The sequence below is a fragment of the Doryrhamphus excisus genome, linkage group LG22, assembly GCF_037039965.1.
Source record: "Doryrhamphus excisus strain RoL-2023G ecotype Guam linkage group LG22, RoL_Dexc_Guam_v1.1, whole genome shotgun sequence".
Taxonomy (NCBI): Eukaryota; Metazoa; Chordata; class Actinopteri; order Syngnathiformes; family Syngnathidae; genus Doryrhamphus; species Doryrhamphus excisus.
Window position 1 is genome coordinate 9327726 of NC_136378.1, and position 24426 is coordinate 9352151.

At 38.9% G+C, this 24426-nt stretch overlaps 2 protein-coding genes and 1 long non-coding RNA gene across 8 annotated transcripts in view; 1 reads left to right on the forward strand and 2 right to left on the reverse strand.

Annotated features, from left to right (window-relative positions):
* The window catches only part of unc5a (unc-5 netrin receptor A), a 226997-nt gene extending 213437 nt beyond the window's left edge, over positions 1–13560 (forward strand). For 2 of the 4 annotated variants that reach the window (XM_058063405.2, XM_058063407.2), the window contains 4 exons: positions 3500–3649; positions 8353–8517; positions 8610–8788; positions 12291–13560. In XM_058063405.2, coding sequence (XP_057919388.2) covers positions 3500–3649; positions 8353–8517; positions 8610–8788; positions 12291–12456 — 660 coding nt within the window. In that variant the 3' untranslated portion in view covers positions 12457–13560. The remainder of the gene's footprint in view (positions 1–3499; positions 3650–8352; positions 8518–8609; positions 8789–12290) is intronic. The other 2 variants (XM_058063406.2, XM_058063408.2) reach the window with 1 other exon arrangement.
* Positions 10316–16643, reverse strand: LOC144894617 (uncharacterized). The gene is made up of 4 exons (XR_013625260.1): positions 16559–16643; positions 12578–12699; positions 12289–12452; positions 10316–10397 (listed from the first exon to the last, which is right to left on the reverse strand). It is a non-coding gene; the product is annotated as an uncharacterized LOC144894617 (long non-coding RNA).
* A 1921-nt stretch (positions 16644–18564) lies between these two features.
* pdlim7 (PDZ and LIM domain 7) overlaps positions 18565–24426 on the reverse strand; it is a 41353-nt gene continuing 35491 nt past the window's right edge. For all 3 annotated transcript variants that reach the window (XM_058063409.2, XM_058063410.2, XM_058063411.2), the window contains 6 exons: positions 22364–22416; positions 21943–22174; positions 21141–21321; positions 20926–21046; positions 20475–20590; positions 18565–19205 (listed from right to left, as the gene is read on the reverse strand). In XM_058063409.2, the coding sequence (XP_057919392.2) occupies positions 19119–19205; positions 20475–20590; positions 20926–21046; positions 21141–21321; positions 21943–22174; positions 22364–22416 (790 nt within the window). In that variant the 3' untranslated portion in view covers positions 18565–19118. The remainder of the gene's footprint in view (positions 19206–20474; positions 20591–20925; positions 21047–21140; positions 21322–21942; positions 22175–22363; positions 22417–24426) is intronic.

Sequence of the window (24426 nt, forward strand, 5' to 3'; positions counted from 1 at the left end):
TTATTTTTTACTTATTTAAGGCATTTTTATTTGTATTTATTTTAATTATGTTTTTTAAGTCTTTTCTAATTATGTTGACTTTTTTACACTTTTAAGTCTTTTTAATTATTCAATTAATTATTTAGATATTATTTATTTAATTATTTAATTTTTAAAAAAAATTTGGGGCATTTTTTATTTTGAAAATTCCCCACTCAGTTGTTTTATATCATTTTTATTTAGTTGAACTTTTTTTTTTTTACTTATTTAAGGCATTTTTATTTGTATTTATTTTAATTATGTTTTTTAAGTCTTTTCTAATTATGTTGACTTTTTTACAATTTTAAGTCCTTTTAATTATTCAATTAATTATTTAGATATTATTTATTTAATTATTTAATTTTTAAAAGAACATTTGGGACATTTTTTATTTTGAAAATTCCCCACTCAGTTGTTTTATATCATTTTTATTTAGTTGAACTTTTTTTTGTTTTTTTTATTTTTATTTATTTTTTTACTTATTTAAGGCATTTTTATTTGTATTTATTTTAATTATGCTTTTTAAGTCTTTTCTAATTATGTTGACTTTTTTACCCTTTTAAGTCTTTTTAATTATTTAATTATTTAGATATTATTTATTTAATTTTTAAAAAAATGTGGGGCATTTTTTATTTTGAAAATTCCCCACTCAGTTGTTTTATATCATTTTTATTTAGTTGAACTTTTTTTTGTTTTTTATTTTTATTTATTTTTTTACTTATTTAAGGCATTTTTATTTGTATTTATTTTAATTATGCTTTTTAAGTCTTTTCTAATTATGCTGACTTTTTTACACTTTTAAGTCTTTTTAATTATTGAATTATTTAGATATTATTTATTTAATTTAAAAAAAAATGTGGGGCATTTTTTATTTTGAAAATTCCCTACTTAGTTGTTTTATATCATTTTTATTTAGTTGAACTTTTTTTTTTTTTACTTTTTTAAGGCATTTTATTTGTATTTATTTTATCATGCTTTTTTAAGTCTTTTCTAATTATGTTGACTTTTTTACACTTTTAAGTCTTTTTAATTATTTAATTAATTATTTAGATATTATTTATTTAATTAAAAAAATTGGGGCATTTTTTATTTAAATTTTTGTCGAGGCATTTTTAAAATTTATTTTAAACATGCAATAAAACATCATATAAACTGCGCTTTCTCAGCTTTTGCATGCTTTTTTTACTTTTGCCATGCATTCAATATCAGCGGCCGAGCTTAAAAGCGCTCATTCGGTAGAGAGAACAGGTAAAGATTCCCGAAATATAATTAACAGCTTCCTTATTGTGATTGGAACGAGGCCAGCCCTTTTCAGGGGAAAGAGGGCAGAAAATTGAATCACTGTCGTGCAGATGGAAATGATTCCCGTTCTCCACATTAATGAGACGCCTTTGCAGCCATGTTGCTAATGTGCACGCCTTCCTTGTTGTTGTTATGTTATGCACACCACAGCATTGAGCACACCTGCAGTAGACAATGTTCAACTACCAATGCAACGGCTCTTCAATCATAACCAAACAAAAAAAAAGCTTTTTATGAAAAGATACATTTCACTTTGACACAAATTTATGGTAATGGTTTTATTTCATTTGAACATGCATCAGATTACAATTGAATGCATCACATAATCAGTTCACAGTTCCACATGTCCAAAAGGAGTAGGAAGAAGCAAAGCTTATTAAATCCTACCCCTCCATCTGGTATCTTTTACAATCACTAACTGTTACATTTGTTCACTTCCTGCTTTCCGTAATACAGTTTAAGGTTTTAATAATTAATTTCGTACCGAACTTTAGCCATACATATTCAGGCAAAATGTATAAACAATGATGACACAACAGAAACAACACAAAAAGTGGTTGTTTGGCTTGAAAATAAACATTATTTTTTACAAATATAACACCAGGAACTATTTACCACAAACAGAAAACCAGTGTTGGAAGTAACGATTAATCAAAGGTTAATCAATTACCCAATTAATCAACAACTATTTTGGTAATCATTCATTTTCTACTGCTTATTTACACGAGGGTCACACGGGGTGCTGGAGCCTAGCCCAGTGGGGTACACCCTGGACTGGTGGCCAGCCAATCACAGGGCACATATAGACAAACAACCATTCACACTCACATTCATACCTATGGATAATTTGGAGTTGCTAATTAACCTAGCATGTTTTCGGAATGTGGGAAAAAACCCACGCATGCACTGGGAGAACATGCAAACTCCACACAAAGATGGCCGAGGGTGGAATTGAACTCGGGTCTTCTAGCTGTGGGGCCCGTGCGGTATCCACTCGGTCGCTGTACAGCCATTTTGGTAATCATTTCATCTTTTTTTTTCATTTAAATATGTAACGACCTTGTTGATGTTCCCCGCCTCTCGCCCGAAGTCAGCTGGGATAGGCTCCAGCATAACACCTTTACCCCTAATGAGGTAGTATTGAATATTTATGGCTATCCTGTGATTTTAGCCTGCCAAATTGGAATATTTAAGCTATTATTAGCTATTATATTTGTGTTTATGCCGAAACAAGATGCTCACACGCTTTGACTTTGGAAAACAGTGATGGCCGTTTTTCCGATACGTTAACTTCAGGTTCATTTTGTGCATCTCTGGCCGAGCCGATTGATTAATTAATTAATTGAAACAACAGGATTCAGATTCAGACTTTTACTACATCATTAATTAAATTACATTTTCTGGGAATCTAACTCTAACTAGTAATTTGCCCACATGTGCTGATGCCTTTATTAATATCACCATATGGTTGAACATTATGGTCTGGATGTCGTATTTTTAGATGTCATGAATTGTGCAGGTGTACCTAATGAGAGGACCAGTGAGTGTATCTCTCCGACATGTTTGCCCTCTGCTGCCAGACATTGAGCCAATTATAAAAATATCTAATTTTAGACTTCAGCTCACTTTTTTTTATAATTGGCTCGGTCGACTTAAGTGTTGGATTCTTCCAAACTCAACGCTTTGATAGACGAGCGGGAAAGGTCTCACGTTCCATCAGGCCGTTCCAGATGGTCGTTTAGATGACAGTAAATGATCACCTGAAGAAACCCCGTGGAGATTAAAATATTAAGCATGTCTGTACAAATCTCTTCTGGCACAAAAGCAAAAAATGAAATGAAGGCGGTTGGCCATGCGGGAACAATGAGCAGTTGACTAATGGCTGCTACACTTCCTTCATCACAGCCCATGTAGTGCTGTGTGGCTGCTGTGTTTGCATGCTAATGCTGCCAGCTGAAACACGCACACACATGCTGAGGTGGGGGGGGGGATCAACCTTGCGGTGACATTAAAGCGTTGTGGGTGTTGCCCACTGTGGCCTCATGCGGAGCTGCTTTTTGTGTTAAGATGTGCTGTTGCCTTTATTTGTACTGTGTCCTCTATATGTATACTTAAAAAAAAGATGTGTTTCCTGTGGTGGTAAATTGACTTCCTTTCTTCCCCGCCCCTCCCCGATCAGGAGGTGATGCAGATGGAGCGGCAGCTCGGGGGTCGGCTGATTGACGAGCCTCACGTCCTACTCTTCAAAGACAGCTACCACAACCTGCGCCTGTCCATCCACGACATGCCCCAGGCCCACTGGAGGAGCAAGCTGCTAGCTGGCTACCAGGTGGGTGGGTGTTTGGAGGTGGTTTCCTGTGGCCCACTTGGGGGGCAGGAGAGGTCACTTTGAATGTGAGTTTGAGCCGGGATGTTTAGTAGGAGTGCCACAGTGGTACAGTGGTACAGTGGAGCGTGTTATCCACCCAGCTACTCCGCAAAACTATATTTATGGTTATGGCTAAAATCAATACATTCAAAGCTTCACCCTCTTCTTTCACAGTCGACTTGTCAACTGTTCTTCCATGTTGAGCGTGTGTGTGGTTTCCCCTCTTTTTTGACCTGAAAAGTGCATTAGAAGCAAGTTGAAAAAAATGAAAAAAATGACATACTAACCCCTTACGTTTTTTGTCAAAAATCACCGCCCTCAAACATTGTTTTTTATGACCTTTTTGGGTGCTTCTGGGGCCCCTGTTGAGCGAAAAAAAAAACTTGAAAAAAACGACATACTAACCCCTTACGTTTTTTGTCAAAAATCAATGTCCTCAAATTTTGGCATTTTATGCCCTTTTTGGGTGCCTCTGGGGCCCCTGTTGAGCGTGTGTGTGGTTTCCCCTCTTTTTTTGACCAGAAAAGTGCATTAGACGCAAGTTGGAAAAAAAAAAAACTTGAAAAAAACGACATACTAACCCCTTATGTTTTTTGTCAAAAATCACCACCCTCAAACATTGTTTTTTATGACCTTTTTGGGTGCTTCTGGGTCCCCTGTTGAGCGTGTGTGTGGTTTCCTCTCTTTTTTTGACCAGAAAAGTGCATTAGATGCAAGTTGAAAAAAAAAAAAACTTGAAAAAAACGACATACTAACCCCTTACGTTTTTTGTCAAAAATCAATGTCCTCAAATTTTGGCATTTTATGCCCTTTTTGGGTGCCTCTGGGGCCCCTGTTGAGCGTGTGTGTGGTTTCCCCTCTTTTTTTGACCAGAAAAGTGCATTAGACGCAAGTTGGAAAAAAAAAAACTTGAAAAAAACGACATACTAACCCCTTACGTTTTTTGTCAAAAATCACCACCCTCAAACATTGGCATTTTATGCCGTTTTGGGGGGCCTCTGGGGCCCCTGTTGAGTGTGTGTGTGGTTTCCCCTCTTTTTTTGACCTGAAAAGTGCATTAGAAGCAAGTTGAAAAAAATGAAAAAAACGACATACTAACCCCTTACGTTTTTTGTCAAAAATCACCGCCCTCAAACATTGTTTTTTATGACCTTTTTGGGTGCTTCTGGGGCCCCTGTTGAGCGTGTGTGTAGTTTCCCCTCTTTTTTTGACCAGAAAAGTGCATTACAAGGAAATTGAAAAAAAAAAACAATGAAAAAAACGACATACTAACCCCTTACGTTTTTTGTCAAAAATCACCGCCCTCAAACATTGTTTTTTATGACCTTTTTGGGTGCTTCTGGGTCCCCTGTTGAGTGTGTGTGTGGTTTCCTCTCTTTTTTTGACCAGAAAAGTGCATTAGATGCAAGTTGAAAAAAAAAAAACTTGAAAAAAACGACATACTAACCCCTTGATTTTTGACAAAAAACGTAAGGGGTTAGCCCTTACGTTTTTTGTCAAAAATCAATGTCCTCAAATTTTGGCATTTTATGCCCTTTTTGGGGGCCTCTGGGGCCCCTGTTGAGCGTGTGTGTGGTTTCCCCTCTTTTTTTGACCAGAAAAGGGCATTAGACGCAAGTTGAAAAAACTTGAAAAAAAAGACATACTAACCCCTTATGTTTTTTGTCAAAAATCACCACCCTCAAACATTGGCATTTTATGCCATTTTGGGGGGCCTCTGGGGCCCCTGTTGAGCGTGTGTGGGGTTTCCACTGTTTTTTTGACCAGAAAAGTGCATTAGAAGCAAGTTGAAAAAAACTGAAAAAAACTGGAAAAAACGACATACTAACCCCTTACGTTTTTTGTCAAAAATCAACGCCCTCAAACATTGTTTTTTATGACCTTTTTGGGGGCCTCTGGGGCCCCTGTTGAGTGTGTGTGTGGTTTCCCCTCTTTTTTTGACCTGAAAAGTGCATTAGAAGCAAGTTGAAAAAATGGAAAAAAACGACATACTAACCCCTTACATTTTTTGTCAAAAATCACCACCCTCAAACATTGTTTTTTATGACCTTTTTGGGTGCTTCTGGGGCCCCTGTTGAGCGTGTGTGTAGTTTCCCCTCTTTTTTTGACCAGAAAAGTGCATTGCAAGGAAATTGAAAAAAAAACTGAAAAAAACTGGAAAAAACGACATACTAACCCCTTACGTTTTTTGTCAAAAATCAATGTCCTCAAATTTTGGCATTTTATGCCCTTTTTGGGTGCCTCTGGGGCCCCTGTTGAGCGTGTGTGTGGTTCCCCCTCTTTTTTTGACCAGAAAAGTGCATTAGACGCAAGTTGAAAAAAAAAAAAACTTGAAAAAAACGACATACTAACCCCTTACGTTTTTTGTCAAAAATCAATGTCCTCAAATTTTGGCATTTTATGCCCTTTTTGGGTGCCTCTGGGGCCCCTGTTGAGCGTGTGTGTGGTTTCCCCTCTTTTTTTGACCAGAAAAGTGCATTAGACGCAAGTAAAAAAAAAAAAGACATACTAACCCCTTATGTTTTTTGTCACATCGTGAAGAGGGTGAAGTATCGCTGAAGTATCGCTGAAGTATCGCTGAAGTATCGTATCGCTGTCAGTGCATCGAGATTTGCACCAAATCGTCCTCAGTGCTGAGATTCACACCCTTGTGTGCACGTCTAAGGCGTGTACTCGGTGCACATTAGATCCGGGTCGTGTGCAGCAACCCGGCGTTGCAAGCTGATTGATTATATCCCGGCTGCTGCTTACCTCAAAGGGAGCTTCCAAGAAATATGGAAGAGAAATAAAAATATCTGGAAGCTCACACCCTGGATCCTGGAAGCTGTCCACGTGCGCTGCACTGCACTGCGGTCCAGTAAGGCTTGTTCAAAGAGGACTAGAAAATGCTTTGGCCATAACTTGTAGCAGCACCAGGTCTCAGTAGAGAATGCCCATGTTGTGCCAAGCAAGCACAGCAGTAACATTGTACCAAGAACAAAAGCTTCCTTTGGACTGAACCTGCTTATTTGGAAGTGTAGAACAGCAGTGCAGTCAAAAAAAAGGCTTTTAGTCCCAATGGGGTCCCGGAGAAGGCATTGAGCATTCACCTGTACCATTTGTCCGGCTGGGTAACAGTGCCCCTGTTTGGTCACTAGCAGGTACTGCATCCTACTTAAAGGCAGCAGATGTACTGGAAGCTGCTTTGTGTTTGTGCTACAGGGACAAAAGTCTTGGGACGCACTTCTTTATCAGTCAGTGCATTTAGCCTTAAGTTGGGCTAGAATGGACGAGGTTTTGTTTACAAATTAAATAATTGAATCAATAAATAAACATTCTAATCATTATACAATTTTTTTACTTCTGATACTTGGCTGGTAGTATTTTTGCGACTACGTCACAGGAAAAAAAAAACAACATACTAACCCCTTATGTTTTTTGTCAAAAATCAATGCCCTCAAACATTGGCATTTTATGCCGTTTTGGGGGGGCTCTGGGGCCCCTGTTGAGTGTGTATGGGGTTTCCACTGTTTTTTTGAGCAGAGAAGCGCATTAGACGCAAGTTGAAAAAAACTGAAAAAAAACGACATACTAACCCCTTACGTTTTTTTTTCAAAAAACACCGCCCTCAAACATTGGCATTTTATGCCCTTTTTGGGTGCATCTGGGGCCCCTGTTGAGCGTGTGTGTGGTTTCCCCTCTTTTTTTGACCAGAAAAGGGCATTAGACGCAAGTTGAAAAAAACTGAAGAAAAAAAAAAAAAACGACATACTAACCCCTTCCGTTTTTTGTCAAAAATCACCACCCTCAAACATTGGCATTTTATGCCGTTTTTGGGGGCCTCTGGGGCCCCTGTTGAGTGTGTATGTGGTTTCCACTGTTTTTTTTTACCAGAAAAGTGCATTAGACGCAAGTTGAAAAACCTGAAAAAAAACGACATACTAACCCCTTACGTTTTTTTTCAAAAAACACCGCCCTCAAACATTGGCATTTATGGCCTTTTTGGGGGCCTCTGGGGCCCCTGTTGAGCGTGTGTGTGGTTTCCCCTCTTTTTTTGACCAAAAAAGTGCATTGGACGCAAGTTGAAAAAAAAACTGAAAAAACGACATTTTTGAAAAAAAAAAAAAAAACGACATACTAACTTTTTGTCAAAAATCACCGCCCTCAAACATTGGCATTTTATGCCCTTTTTGGGGGCCTCTGGGGCCCCTGTTGAGCGTGTGTGTGGTTTCCCCTCTTTTTTTTTGACCAGAAAAGTGCATTAGACGCAAGTTGAAAAAAAACGACATTTTTGAAAAAAACAAAAACGACATACTAACCCCTTATGTTTTTTGTCAAAAATCAGCGCCCTCAAACATTGGCATTTTATGCCCTTTTTGGGGGCCTCTGGGGCCCATCATTATACAATTTTTTTTACTTCTGATACTTGGCTGGTAGTATTTTTCGACTATGCTACAGGCCACTAAAAAGTGATCTGTAAGCTCCCGGGCTGCAGTTTGGTCACCCCTGATGTAGTATTACTGTGTGTATTTCTTATTAGTACCATATGTAAAACTCACAGGCCATTCTCCATGTGTGATATTCCCATTCCAATTGATTATCTTCTATTAGTTTGTAGCGGTAGGAGGTGATGTTTTGGCTCTGACTGCATCGCCGTGTCGCCCATTTGTTCTCACCGCCTGCAGGAGATCCCGTTCTACCACATCTGGAACGGTTCCCAGCGGTACTTGCACTGCACGTTCACACTGGAGCGCCTCAGCCTCGCCACCTGCGAGCTCACATGCCAGCTTTGTGTGTGGCAAGTGGAAGGCGAAGGACAGAGCTTTAGTCTTGACTTTAACATCACCAAGGTAACATGCATGGATGCAGTTTTCCTCTTACAGTTGCAGTTATTCAGGGTTCTTCTTCTTATTCTTCTTCTTGTTCTTCTTATCCGCAACAGGACACCCGAGCCGTGGACTCGGAGTTCCTGTTAATGGACAGTAACGCCACTGCTCTTGCAGGGCCCAGCGCCTTTCAGATCCCATACCTCATAAGGCAGAAGATCTGCAGCAGCCTGGACGCCCCCTGTCCCAACGGAGCCGACTGGAGAATGCTTGCACAAAGACTCAAGCTGGAGAGGTAAATAGTACAAAAGTGTATCTGCTCACTGATCACGGCAGCGCATTGGAACAGGCGGATTACACAAAGCCTCTCAAGTAATGCAGCACAACCTGATTTGTACTGACTCCACAACCGCGGCACATGATCTTTTTGTTTGGAATAATGAACCCGTACTCGTTAGAACACAATATTAGAATTGGTCGCAGAATTGCATGTAATTACATTTGATGAATATAATCACTGTTAATCAATGATGTCATTCAGCCACAGTCGTACTCTAAGGAGACCATATATTGAGTCACATATGCCTTTCTCATGTCTGTGCATTCCAAAGATATACAAACAGACAAAAAAGGCAGCTCATTCATGCAAGTAATGGGACACAGCTATTCCGAATACAAGGCTTCATGGTTTTATATACATGTGACCATGTAGGGTACATTCATGGTAACATACTTCAATCATTCAATCGCAGCGTAAAAAAAATTAAAAAATAAAATTTCCCATTTTTCAAAATTTTCTAAATTTTTGAAAAATGGCTAAAAAAATTAAAAAATAAAATTTCCCATTTTTGAGGATTTTGACTGATCTTTCAAAGCACATAGAAAAGTGTCTTCTATGGCTATATAAACATTTCATAAGGGGGGAAAAAAAATTCTGTTCTTTAATAATCAGCAGTAGAACATAAGTAGGTTTCAGGAAAATATCAGCTCCCAACTAAAGCAGAAAGAAAACCAGCTTGAAAAGATACATTTCCAGCATAACTTTTACTTATATCTAAACAACTATACTAACATAAACGACAAAAACAAAAGTTGTTTTTGCACTTTTGGAACTAAACGATGTGTTAAAATTTCAATTTCAATGCGAAAAACCAACTGCTTTTATGCAAGAACTTCCTCTTCCTGTCATGTGTTTCTCTTTCTTCTCATGAAGCGCTTTTACCACTTAGAGGTATTAGAATTGCTCTCAAGCCCGATCCATTGGCGAGGAGTTGCATCTCAAAAAAACGTAAGACATAAATACGCGTTTATATCACATTGCAACACAAAAATTAACTTTAAGTTTATCGTTTTTTTTTATTTATTTTTTTAAGTTTAAGCTGCTGAACAGTGATTAGAAAAGTTTTTTTTAGGAAGTTACACCATCGCTATATTGGAACGGGGACTGCAGGCATTGATTCCTTATCCACCAAATTTAATTTCTAGCTCTTAATGAAATCAAATAGGTAAAGTTAATTTGTCCCATCAACTTTATTTGCCCCAATTAATCACCCGGTGAATTGATGGCGCGCAGGTTTAATTAGCAATGCTTTGCTCAGCACAATCAATTCTCAATTAGGCCTGAGGAAAAGGACAACCACGTTTGTTGGCTTGTTGTTTGATCCGACCTCAACAACGTGTTTGACGTCTGTTTCAAGACAATTTTTCTGTTGTATATTAAACTAAAACATAAAAATACTGTATTTAAAAACAAAAACAATTTGATGGTCGTCTTCTCTTGTCTTGACCTATAAAAAAAAAAAAAGAAGTTGAGAAGTCGTCCATAAAGTGTTGTCCTCGCAGTGCACTCCCGATATCGAAGTGCGACCGTGTGTTTGAAAGCATTGTGAGTTGAGGCCTCCAACCTGAAGAAGAACAGGAAAAGGCCATTAAAGCCAACAAGTGGACGAGAGTACGTTGGGGATCAGCCGGGCACTCGACATCAAAAATACGGCCGACTGGGACAACCACTTTGTTGTCATTGATTGGGTTTGATGGCCAAAGGTTGGCAACCTAAAATGGGAAAAGGTCACTTCCGACCGTGTGAAGTGTGAAAAGTCCATATAGGATTTACTAAATGGGATTTAACATCAAATAAAGACGAATGAGCCTTTTTGCTTTTAAGCTGCTGTTGGGCGACGAGTGAAAATTGCTTTTCAGCTTTGCTTTATGGCAGTTGGAGGAGTTTGAGCCAACGCGGAAGAAGCAGCGTGCCGCACACTACGACGTCATGTTAGATAATGGACTAAGACAAAATAGTAGCTCAGTGAAATACACGGAGAACGTTTCAGAGTATTGCATTAGGAAAGTGGAAGTTCTGCTAGCTGCAAATGTTTCACTTCCTGTAACAGCTCGATGCTTTTCTCCTGATAGCACAGAAAAAGTAATTGAGACCACCCCTTCCTACCGTTGTTCACTCGCAAAACAATCCAGGTTTACACTCTAAATCAGGGGTCTCAAACTCAATTTACCTGGGGGCCACTGGAGCTAGGGTCTGGGCAAGGCTGGGCCGCATCAGGTTTTCCAAAAAAAAAAATGCATTTAAAAACAGAAAAATATACAAACTTTTTCAGTGCTTTGGTTCCGATTTTCTACAATAAAAGCTCTGATAAAACATTCCACTGTTCTCAAATATCTTAATTTTTATTTTTTTGCAAAAAATAAGATGAAAAATAAACAAATCAAGAATAAAGAAAATCAATCAGTAATAAATAAATATAATAATAATAATAATAAAACGGCAAATAATAAAAACTTAAGAAACCACATATAGTTGGTGGGTAGACAAATTATTTTTTTCAGATTAAAATGAACAAAGCATTATTAGAGCCCTGTAGACATGACAAAACACGACTATAGTCACAGTTATACTCTTTTTATTTACAACATATTGCGCAACTGCAGGGTCTTGAGACACATGCTAACTCGCAAACTAGAGAGCTAGCGACCTAAACGGTAGCCTTCAAGTTATTTCCTTTAGCCAAAAACTTACCACTTCCACACGGATAGGGAGGATAACTATTAACAGTTATTTAACCTTTAACATGAACATTAATCAAACGTAATAATTTTTTCTGAGTACATGATACCATACAGCATCCATATCAAAAACTTACCACTTCCACACGGATAGGGAGGATAGCTATTAACAGTTATTTAACCTTTAACATGAACATTAATCAAATGTAATAATTTTTTCTGGGTACATGAAACTTGCGCGGGCCGCACTAACATTAAACTTTCATATCAAGGCGGGGGCCTCAAATTAGTGTCCTGCGGGCCACATTTGGCCCACGGGCCACGTGTTTGAGACCCCTGCCCTAAATACAGTATAATGCCGTCACACCATGGAAGATCATCCATAACAACATTGTGTATCCGCGTTAAATAGTTTCAAACACATATCAATTAATAATATGAAATAACACCCCTATAGTCACCTTTACACTCCTATTATTCTATGTTTACACCACATTGCACAACTCTGATGGGTAGGGTACGGACGCTGCTTTAAGCATAGCATGCTAGCGAGCTAACTAGGAAAAATCCAAAGGGAGTGGTGAAGAACAAAGTAAGAAGCTAAAAATGTACCACTTCCACACGGAATAGGAGAAGAACTATTTAGAACTACGTGTAATATCAAGTATTTATACATACGTATCGACAACGAGGACAAACCTGGTAACTGCATGCATAGAAATAATATGAAGTAACATTCAAAATTTTGTATGAAAGGTTTTCTTTGTGTTGACTTACAGACATATGAGTTTCTTTGCGTCGAAATCCAGCCCAACCTCGGCCATCCTGGACCTGTGGGAGGCGCTACATTTCCACAGCGGCAACATCAACCAGCTGGCTGCCGTCATGGCCGACATCGGGAAACAGGAAGCCATGATTTTCCTGGTGTCAGATGGCGAGTGCTAACAGGCCAACAAGAGAGGAAGTGGAGAGAAAACGGAAGGGACCGTGTGAGCTGGTTTTCATTCACATGGACTGAGGATGCATTTGAACATTTAAAATAAAAAAAAGTGACACAATCATATACCTGCAAGTCGAATTCCGTTCGCCGGCCTGATTCCCACATCCGTGATGTCATGCCTTATGTAGCACTTATGAAAAGGAGCGTCATCTCATCCCAAATCACCAACAGCCAGTCGTTGAATTCCACTGAAAAATGACACCATCCATTTTAAGCAGGAGGCAACAGGCAGGTTCATAAGAGCGCCCCCCCCACTTCACCCGTCACTCCCCCCTTCAGTGTCTACGTGTGACGTGTCTTACTGTGTGCTTTTGAACCTTCTCCTCTGCTGAATGTAACATCACAGTTCCTAAATCCATACGTTTGTTCCTCTGAGGGTTGACTGACTCATGTCTTTAAGTACGTTCACGTGCAAGGCATCAAACACATAAGAGGCACCACGTGTCCTCTGAATGCATTCATCCTGCAGCACATACACTTACATTCATGTAGCACACCCACTCGACATCCATACAGCACACCCACCACTGCATTAAGATGTTAGATACCCCACAAAGAGAGGATCCACAGCTTCAATCCCCCCAGTTCAGCCATAGTTTGTTGTGTCTCCTCCTCCTCAGGGTAGCATGTGACGTCTCTAAAGGTGTGAAGAGACCCCGTCTCCTTAAAAGACACCCCCTCACTCAAACAAGTTGGCCGATGTGCCAGGAACCCCATCCCTCCAATCGGACACACCGGAGCTTCTTTAATGATTGTCACGATTTTTGGAATGTACTTTTATGTTTCCATGTGCTGTGGGACGAGGATGATTCGTTTTTAATGCGGCATCATAAATCTCCTTGATAACCTAGAAGTATTAGGGCCACGCTTAAAAGTCAAGACTATAGTCACATTATCACACGTGGGGGGGATCAAAATGATAAAAGAATCAAAAATTTTTTTTTTTGCTTTCTTGTATTTCCGGTACCGCCTGATATTAGCATAAAAATACAATATCGGTATCGTATTTTTTTCCAGATCCTGAAAACCGATATTAAAAAAAAAGTTCATTCCACCATTATTGTCTGATATCGGGGGGGGGGGGGGGGGGGGGGTCAAAATGATAAAAGAATCTTTTTTTTTTTTTTGCTTTCTTGTATTTCTGTTTTGACTTTTTATTAAGGATGCCCGATAATTAGCGGTACCGCCTGATATTAGCATAAAAATACAATATCGGTATCAGATTTTTTTCCAGATCATGAAAACTGATATTGAAAAAAAAAAGTTAATTCCACCACATGTGATCTGGAGATATGGTTATTGGCTGATGTGGGGGGGGTTCTGTTTTGACTTTTTATTAAGGATGCCCGATAATTAGCGGTACCGCCTGATATTAGCATAAAAATACAATATCGGAATCAGATTTTTTTTCCAGATTATGAAAACCGATGTTAAAAAAAAAGTTCATTCCACCACATGTGATCTGAAGATATGGTTATTGGCTGATATTGGGGGGTCAAAATTATAAAAGAATCTAAATTTTTTTTTTTGCTTACTTACATTCCTGTTTTGACTTTTTATTAAGAATGCCCGATAATTAGCAGTACAGCCTGATATTAGCATAAAAATACATGAAAACGGATATTAAAAAAAAGTTAATTCCACCACATGTGATCTGGAGATATGGTTATTGACTAATATCGGGAGGGGGGGGCAAAACTATAAAAGAATCAAAAAAAGTTTTTTTGCTTTCTTGTATTTCTGTTTTGACTTTTTATTAAGGATGCCCGATAATTAGCGGTACCGCCTGATATTAGCATAAAAATACAATATCGGTATCAGATTTTTTTCCAGATCATGAAAACTGATATTGAAAAAAAAAGTTAATTCCACCACATGTGATCTGGAGATATGGTTATTGGCTGATATCTGGGGGGTCAAAATTATAAAAGAAAAAAAAATTTTTTTTTTGCTTTCTTGTATTTCTGTTTTGACTTTTTATTAAGGATGCCCGATAATTAGCGGTACCAGATCATGAAAACTGATATTAAAAAAAAGTTCATTCCACCACATGTGATCTAGAGATATGGTTATTGGCTGATATCGGCATATCGATTTACGGCAAAAAAGCTACTATCAGACATCCCTACTTTTTGTAGTTGATATTTTTTTTTTTGCGTTGTGAAAATTATTATTGTTTAATATTTCACCTTAATTCCTCATAATTCTTAATGTTTCTATCTTTTTAGTGTGGCCCTAATATACGTACATATAGTACTTACATTCACATGTTAAGAGTTTTCCCCAACACTGGAAGCAGAGATGCCATTATACCAAAATATTACTTTTTAACCGTCGGTTGAAACCCTTTCTCTCACCAAATAAACGTGGCGAAGGATCACACACACACACACACACACACACACGCTCTCTCACATGTAATATAAAAGGTTTTGTATCGCAGCCGCGTGCTGCCACTTTGCATACAAGTTAATGTGTGTGTGAGCCAAATTGGTAACCAAAGTTTTAATTCCTCTTTTATGTGCGGCGAGCATCAACATCTTTGTGTTGCTGACTTGTACCGTTTGTTCGAGCCGTTATGTCGTTTGTGTGTGTACGTTTGATCACTTTGTAAAGAAATGTAAATTATATTTTAATATGAAGTCAGATATCAAGAATTTAAAAAGGGGAGAAAAAAAAAAAAAAACACTTAAGTTGCGCAGAATTTGTCGAGTCTAAGCCGTGACGTGTTTGCCTATTTAACTGTTGTTTGGCGATCTAGCAGTGAAGACTTTCTGCAGTGTTAAGGCCAAAATTAGGGAGGATCATTTTTATCGTTGCGTGCACGTCCAGTACATTTCCATACTGCCGGAACGGTGAGGAACACTCGTCGCCATTGTTACATGAACCATGGCAGTTGTACAGTCTGTGTGTGTTTAGGATGTGTTGTGTAAACGCATCTCGGTATAACGTAAGTCACCAGCTGCCCCGGATCTTCATGTCATCTCGCGTGTGCAACGTTTGCTCAAATCACAAGTGTACATTTTGTATGGCTCACTAGTCAAAGTCAAGGTGTGTGTTGAGTCCAAGACGAGAGTGTGTGCGCATACATGACCTGTAGCTCTTGTTTTCTCCAAATACGACGCGTGTACTTGTGAATTGTTTCTCTTTTTGAGTCAATGTTCCTTGCCTTTCTGCAAGTCAAAAATGCTGTACTTATTACATGCCACTGCGCTTATGCAATTGTATAATCCCTCTTTTTTTTTTTTTTTATTATGTTTCTTTTTTTTTTTTTTTTTACTTTTTGTGTTCCTTATTGTCGATGTATATTGTTGTCAAGACTTTTGTGCAAAGGAAAACAGTCGAGCGAAAGGACATTTTCTGTACTTTTTTGGACAATAATGGATTTGTGGGTAGAATTTTGGAAATTCGTTTCTAAGTGCTTTCAAGTATTTACTTGGCCTTATGTAATATATATATCGATCTATGACATTTCAGAAAGGTATGTATAGTAATTGAACCTGAAATCTCTGTAAATAAATTATATATTGTTAATTCCACGACTAGGGGTTTTACTTGCTGCAACTGTTGCTATGGTGACAGGCATCCATAGATACATGGCCACATAGTTACTCATAAGGTTGCTGACATAGTAATTCACAATGAAATCATCATTAGTACACACGCATACGCTAAGCTAGCTAGCTACAAGCTTGATATGTAAATATATAACTGTAACATGTTACAAATCTAAACCTACACCACTGATTTAGCATCATATGAATGAGCATGCTCGCAAAGAAACATCATTATTTATTTATTAATTCATTTATAATGTATTTTTTTATCACAAATGTCCTTGTTAGCATCATTAGCTTGCTAACAAAATGGCAACCGGAACTGAAAGTATTTGATGTCCTCAGTGGATGACTCTCAAAAATGTTAACACCAAACACATTTTTTATGGCTTTACATGAATATAATATAAATGTGAATAATATATAAAGATAATATAACATAGAATTAATGAATGAAAAGGGCTAAATGAACATTGGAGGTTACTTTTACCTTCACTGAAGACGTGACTCAAAGACACAATGTGGCTGCGAGATCAACACCTTCCTCTCCAACACCAACTTCCTGTATTGTCATGAGTTATTTCTTGAATACAATAGTGTTTCTCTCTTTCTTTATCAAAATGCAGGCACTTTCTTTGCTTCCATTTTACATGACTCAGGTGGGAAACACTATTTGACTCAAGAAACAACTCATGGCAAAGTTTATTCTCGTAATATTCCAACTTTTTGTCTCATAAATTGACAACTTTCTCATATTGCCATTTCTTTCATTTTAAATGTAAGACTTTTCCTGTCAACTTTATCTCATAAATTAACAACTATTTTCTCATAAATGTATTACTTTCTCGTGATATTAAGATCTTTTCATAAATGTGCAACTACAGTCTTACAAGTGTGCAACTTTTTCTCATAATTTTAGGGCTTTGGATTTGTAATATTCCAACTTTTTTCTCATAATTGAAAAAGTAATATTTCTTTTTTGTCACGAATGGATAAGTGGTACAAAAAAATTGATGTATGTATTAATTATTTATCATGAATTTATAACTTTCCTCATAATTATAGCACTTTATTCTCATAATATTCAGAAATTGTCTCAAATTACTTTCTCGTAACTTATTTTTTTCGCAAATATTTCTTCATAAATTTACAACTTTCTTCTAACATTTATTTTTTTTGTAAATTAAGACTTTTTCTTGGAAATTTCAAATTTTTTTCTCATAAATTTGCAACTTTGTTGTTAATTTTAAGTTTTGTATCATAAATGTATGATTTTACATGCATTTTTACTTTTTTCCCATATATTAATGACTTTCTCGTAAAGTAGACAAATACTGCCAAGTCCGCTTGTAAAATAGTAACAATTAATACTTTGTCTGGAACCTTTTAGGCGAAGAGAACCATTAAAGACATTTTTTTTTCAAATTATTTCTATAAAGCCATATAATATCTTTTGACACTTAATACAAGTCCATGCCGCTTATCCTCAGTAGGTGCTGGAGCCTATCCTAGCTGACTTCGGGCAAGAGGCGGGGTACACACTGGACTGGTCGCCAGCCAATCACAGGGCACATATAGACAAACAACCATTCACACTCACATTCATACCTTTGGACCTATGAAGTCTGACATGAACCTGACATGGCAGGGAAAACATAACTGAATACAAATGAGTGCATTTTTACGCAAGACTAACAATATTAGAATATCTAAGTCTCTGCATTTATACTTTTTAATAATGTTGCTATACTGAAGTGACTCAATAAATACAATACTTCTTACCTTTAAGGAGGTTTGTGGTGCTGTATGGCCTTGCAGTCTGGTTATAAGCTTCTTTGCAGACGTGGAGGCTTCACTTGACTCGCCATGATCGTTCTTGCTGAGGCCCTTTGTTTGATTAGCTCGTCCTTACCCGAAAAGTCGTCAAAAAGTTAATTCGCCGCATCAAGCATGAATTCACCACCCGTGAATGGCATCCCGTTCCTCGCTATTGCTAAAGTAGGAGCAAAGTTAGCCGAATTCCAGTCCATGTGGTTTATTGCTGGCAAGCTTGCATTTCGGAAGGTACCTCTTCATATCTTCTTCCGGCTGTCCCCGCTGGATAGTTAGACGCAAACGTAACATGTACGCTATTCCTCGTCTTCCATTTTGGCGTCTTTTTCAAGTGTTTGTGCTAGCTTTGTGCTAGCTAGGCGCGAAGTGCTCCTCTCGTGACGCTACCACGTTAGCCAATGATAATCGTGGATTGGCGTCTGACCGGAAACTACCAAAAGGACGGCTAATGCTAATAGAAAAATGGACACATGTTGGATTAGAATACATGATTATTATTTATATTCTGAACGTTTTTCTAACACGATGATTTCTGTAATATTTTAATTGAACTGTATTGTGTTAAGAAACGTGTGAGACCCGGATGCAGACAGAACAATAGCAACATATGGCTCGCGAGCCATAGGTCCCCCCCAGTTAGACAAACAGCTTCCTGTGGTAATATCACATCAATAATGATAACTTTATTCAGTAATTCCAGCAGTTATTTAAAAACACATATACTCTGAAGCAATATAAATACATATTCAACATGAGCCTGGAAATTTAAAAAAAAAAGTAATAAATGCAGGATGAGATTAAGAAAAGGAATATAAAACGTTTATTTATTCTAAACTAACTTTGGGATATTTGGAATATTGTCTTTAAACCAAAGCATCATCAGGATTTGTTGTTGTAGTGGAAGTTCAACATTGACTGTATCTTGTGGTCAAACATCAGATTATTAGAGACTTGAATGGCGCCTACACCGAACACACTGGGTGGACCTCAAAGTGGACGAGTCTAGTGTGACACGTGTAACGTAAACGATGTCATGATGTGGAGATCATGTGCGGCAGTGTTAAGCTTCTAACATCCAAACTAAAACAGGCTGTGTCTGACAGAGGAGGAGGAGAAGAGCAAAAGAAGTGATGCTGCTGCAGGCCCACCGAGGAAAGAGCAGGATGCAGGGAGGCGTTTTTTTTTTTCCTCCTCTTGATGCCATGGAGCTCCATGTCTCACACGGGGGCGAAGGCATGTCCTTTGCAGAGAGGCTTATCCTTCTTGGAGTAGAAAGTCTTCCCCTCCAGGTTGATCTGACACAGCTTTACACATGAAAGCAAGCACACAGACAAGAGGGGGGGGTGAAAAAAATGATCATGTTGCTCTTGTACACAAGTCCAACACCACAACATTAGGTACACCTGGACAATTCCATTGACTCAAATGTTCACCTGACTGTGAATGACATTCATTCATTCATTTTCTACCGCTTTTTCCTCACGAGGGTCGTGGGGTGCTGCAGTCTATCCCAACTGTCTTCAGGTGAGAGGCAGGGTAGACCCTGGACTGGTCGCCAGCCAATCACAGGGCACATATAGACAAACAACCATTCACACTCACATTCATACCTATTTGAAGTCGCTAATTAACCTAGCATGTTTTTGGAATGTGGGAGGAAACCGGAGTACCCGGAGAAAACCCACGAAAATGCACGGGGTGAACATGCAAACTCCACACAGAGATGGCAGAGGGTGGAATTGAACCCTGGTCTCCTAGCTGTGAGGTCTGCGCGCTAACCACTCAACCGCTGTAATGAAAATTCATATATGGATAATTAGTTAGCTGCCAACAAAGAACTTTGCATATTATTCATTCATTCATTTTCTACCGCTTATCCTCACCAGCCAATCACAGGGCACATATAGACAAACAACCATTCACACTCACATTCATACCTATGGATAATTTGGAGTCGACAATTAACATAGCATGTTTTTGGAATGTGGGAGGAAACCGGAGTTCCCGGAGAAAACCCACAAAAAAGCACGGGGTGAACATGCAAACTCCACACAGAGGGTGGAATTGAACTCGGGTCTCCTAGCTGTGAGGCCTGTGTGCTAACCACCCACCACCGTGCAGCCCCTTTGCATATTATATTTATTATTTTGTTTTCGTTGACTGTGTTAATTAAGAAGTGATGGCCAAATTTAAAAATGTGATGATAACCATAGAACAAGAATCAGTACAAATAATTGAAAATCAACCGCATACATTCACTTTAGATTATTTCTTATCAAGAAAACTTTGAACAACTTGGAAGTCAACTACTAATCACCAAGTGGATTTGGAGGTTCCACAGCATACCAATGCATGTAACAGCCACTCCCTAATATATGCCATAACCTTGATACTCTCTCTAGCTGAATAATTAAACACTCCCGGGCAACAATATAAGGAAATACTGTCCTTTATCCAAAAAAAGTGAACATTGTTGTATTTCATATAACACAGGCCTCGTATTGGTATGCCTGGGGTAGTACCCTGTTGTGTACCAGTGAGCGTATTTACTGAGACGAAATGCTCCGACTTACAGCGCAGACAAAGCACGTATCGTGCCAGCTGTAGCCCAAAGCTTCCAGAAAGCGATCCCCGGCATCGATCTTAAAGTCGCAACCGTGACATTTGGTGCCAAACATCTTCTCGTAATCTGAAAAGAGAAAGAAAGAGAAAGTGGTAGGCAGACTTTCACAATCCAAGGAGGTTCCTTCAACCTTTTTTAGAGGTCCTCATCGCCTTATTTCAAAAGAGCAACTGACCTCCACATACAGTAGTTATTTGACAGTTGAAGTCCACTTTGGTGGTTTTGTCAACAAGGCTGAATCATTGAGACGGACATTAAGACAGGACATCCATGTTTTCTTTTAAGTCATCAGAAAATGGATGTATGGATATTAGCTCATGTTCTTTAAGTTTCTGTCGTAATGTTTTGCTTCTAGTCAGGCTGCTGAGCTTTGACGGAGAAGGCACTGTGGTCATCATCACCTCTCTCGCAGTAAGGTTCTCCCTCCTCCATGTAGAAGGCTTGGTTCCTAATAGGAGTCTTGCAGGCTGCACACTTGAAACACTGAACGTGGTAGGTCATCTTCAGGGCGTGCATGATTTCCTGACAAGGCACAAAAAAAAACAAACTTGTAAATCTTTAGTTGTTGTGTCTCGGGATTAGAAAAGAACCACACAGCTTTGTGTTCTCGTCTTACCCCAGTGATCTTCTTTTTGCACTTTGCACAGTTCGGGGCGTAGCGGTTGTCGTGGCACTTGGTGCAGAAGACGGAACCTCTCTCCTCAAAGAAGCCGCCTTCGTCCAGGACCGACTTGCACTGTGAACACGTGAACTCTTCAGGATGCCAAGAACGTCCCAGGGCCACCAGGTAGCGACCCCTGAAGAATACAACAGGAAACACTTAAATGCGCAGCTGGAAACCAAACACGGAAATACAGAAAGGTCTTTATTTTTAGGTCCTATATTTTCATTCATTCAGTTTCTACCGCTTTTTCCTCACGAGTCGCGGGGGGTGCTGGAGCCATTATAATACATTATTTAAAAAAAAAAAAAAAAAAAAAAAAAACTGTATTATGGAAAGCAGGAAGTGAACAAATGTAACAGTTACTGATTGTAAAAGTACCAAATGGAGGGGTAGGACTTAATAAGCTTTGCTTCTTCCTACTCCTTTTGGACATGTGGTTTTGGACAATCACAGGGCACATATAGACAAACAACCATTCACACTCACATTCATACCTATGGAAAAATTTGGAGTCGCTAATTAACCTAGCATGTTTTTGGAATGTGGGAGGAAACCGGAGTACCCGAAGAAAACCCACGCATGCACGGGGAGAACATGCAAACTCCACACAGAGATGGCCGAGGGTGGAATTGAACCCTGGTGTCCTAGCTGTGAGGTCTGCAAGCTAAACACTCGACCGCCGTGCCGCCCAAAATGACATTTTTTTTTCTTCTTTTTTTAATCAATTATGTTCTTCACGTATCGACTGCCTCACCTGATGATTTTGTTGCAGGCGCCGCACACGGGGGTCCTCCCGCTGCCTTCGGGAGCCTGCTGCGCCGCCTGAAGGATGGAGCTGCGGTTCTCCATGGGCGTCGGCTGAACTGGCTGCTGGTGACGTGTCACCACCGTGCTCGTCTTGTCCGGGTGGAAGCGATCTGCAAAACTTGGGTCCGTCACCCACGGGGGTCGGGAGGAAGGAGCTGCTGCAGATGCAGTCTTGGATCCTGTGTTTTGGGGGAGGGTGGAAAGTGACTTGGGGGGGGGGCGGTATATACACCCTCTCTCCATATATCTAATCTGGCACTTGAATGCAAAATGGATTTGATGTTGATCCTCATGTATGGATACATAATAAAAACGTATTATCACATCGTGCACGCTGCTTGAACGCATCAGCAGGAGCACAAACTCACCATCTGGTTTATTGGCTGTCTGGGCCTTGGCAGGTGATGGACTTGGCTCAAGGCTGTTGGGGAGAAGATGACTCATTAGAAAAAACCTACACAGCACTCAGTAACAATGAACAGTTCATCAACAGTGGAAAACATGATGTGTTTTCAAAACAATGCTAATCGTATATAGCACATTATATCAATAAAAACAGTGAATGATTATATTTCCTACGTATGGAAATTGGGCACACCCTGTACAATATCGTTCCTATTGAGGGGTAGCTGTGGATTCCTGGCTATATGTGGATCATCATCCTATACATTTATTTATTTGTGGCCTGTTACGAATACATTTGGACCACCACAGATACATTTTGCACTACTTGTATGTACAGTAGATGGCATCATTCATTCATTCATTTTCTACCACTTTGGGCAAGAGGCGGGGTACACCCTGGACTGGTCGCCAGCCAATCACAGGGCACATATAGACAAACAACCATTCACACTCACATTTATACCTATGGGCAATTTGGAGTCGCTAATTAACCTAGCATGTTTTTGGAATGTGGGAGGAAACCGGAGTACCCGGAGAAAACCCACGGGGAGAACATGCAAACTCCAGACAGAGGGTGGAATTGAACCCTGGTCCTCCTAGCTGTGAGGTCTGCGCGCTAACCACTCGTCCGCCGTGCCGCCATGGCATCATAACTAGCAAGAAATCTAGTGACTTTTTTCTGGTCTTACTGGACCCCCCTCACAATCCAACGCCATAGTTCAGGGGATGAGAACCTTTTTAGGCTAAGAGATCCATTAAAGCCAATTTTAAACACTGAATACAACACAGTACATGCATTTCTAAGCAAGATCAACAATTTCAGAATATAATAAGTCTCCAAACGTATGACCTCGGCTAAACAATAACAAATATACGCCGTCTTACCATTAATGTGACTTTTGGTGCTGCCTGGTTTTGCACTGTACTCCTCATCTTTAATTCTTGACCTCTCAATGACCCGTGTAGGCTACCGCATTATCCGCTAATCATCGGGCTTTGGTGTCTGGCCAAAATGCATTAGAATATTTTGAATGTTAGTTTGAGGCCCCCGCCTTGATATGAAAGTTTAATGTTAGTGCGGCCCGCAAGTTTGATATGGATGTTGTATGGTATCATGTACCCAGAAAAAATTATTATGTTTGATTCATGTTCATGTTAAAGGTTAAATAACTGTTAATAGCTATCCTCCCTATCCGTGTGGAAGTGGTAAGTTTTTGATATGGATGCTGTATGGTATCATGTACCCAGAAAAAATTATTACGTTTGATTAATGTTCATGTTAAAGGTTAACTGTTAATAGTTATCCTCCCTATCCGTGTGGAAGTGGTAAGTTTTTGGCTATTTAAGTTTAAAGGAAATAACTTGGAGGCTACCGTTTAGGTCGTTAGATCTCTAGTTTGTGAGTTAGCATGTGTCTCAAGACCCTGCAGTTGCGCAATATGTTGTAAATAAAAAGAGTATAAATGTGACTATAGTCGTGTTTTGTCATGTCTACAGGGCTCTAATAATGCTTTGTTCATTTTAATCTGAAACAAATACTTTGTCTACCCACCAACTATATGTGGTTTCTTAAGTTTTTCTTATTATATTATTATTATATTTATTACTGATTGATTGATTTTCTTTATTCTTGATTTGTTTATTTATTTTTCATCTTATTTTCTGCAGAAAAATAAAAATTAAGATATCTGAGAACAGTGGAATGTTTTATCAGAGCTTTTATTATAAAATCGGATCCAAAGCACTGAAAAAGTTTGTATATTTTTCTGTTTTTAATAAATGCCTTTTTTTTTGGAAAACCTGATGTGGCCCAGTCTCACCCAGACCCTAGCTCCAGTGGCCCCCAAGTAAATTGAATTTGAGACCCCTGCTCTAAAATATCAGTGGGAAAAATTTGTTTTAATAGAAATTAATCAAATTTCCTTGGCCAAAGAGCCAGATCTTGCTTACAATTGGTTCGCTACCTCTGCCACAAATAGATTGCAGTCCTTATGTGACTTGATGTGCAAGGACACAATGATAACGG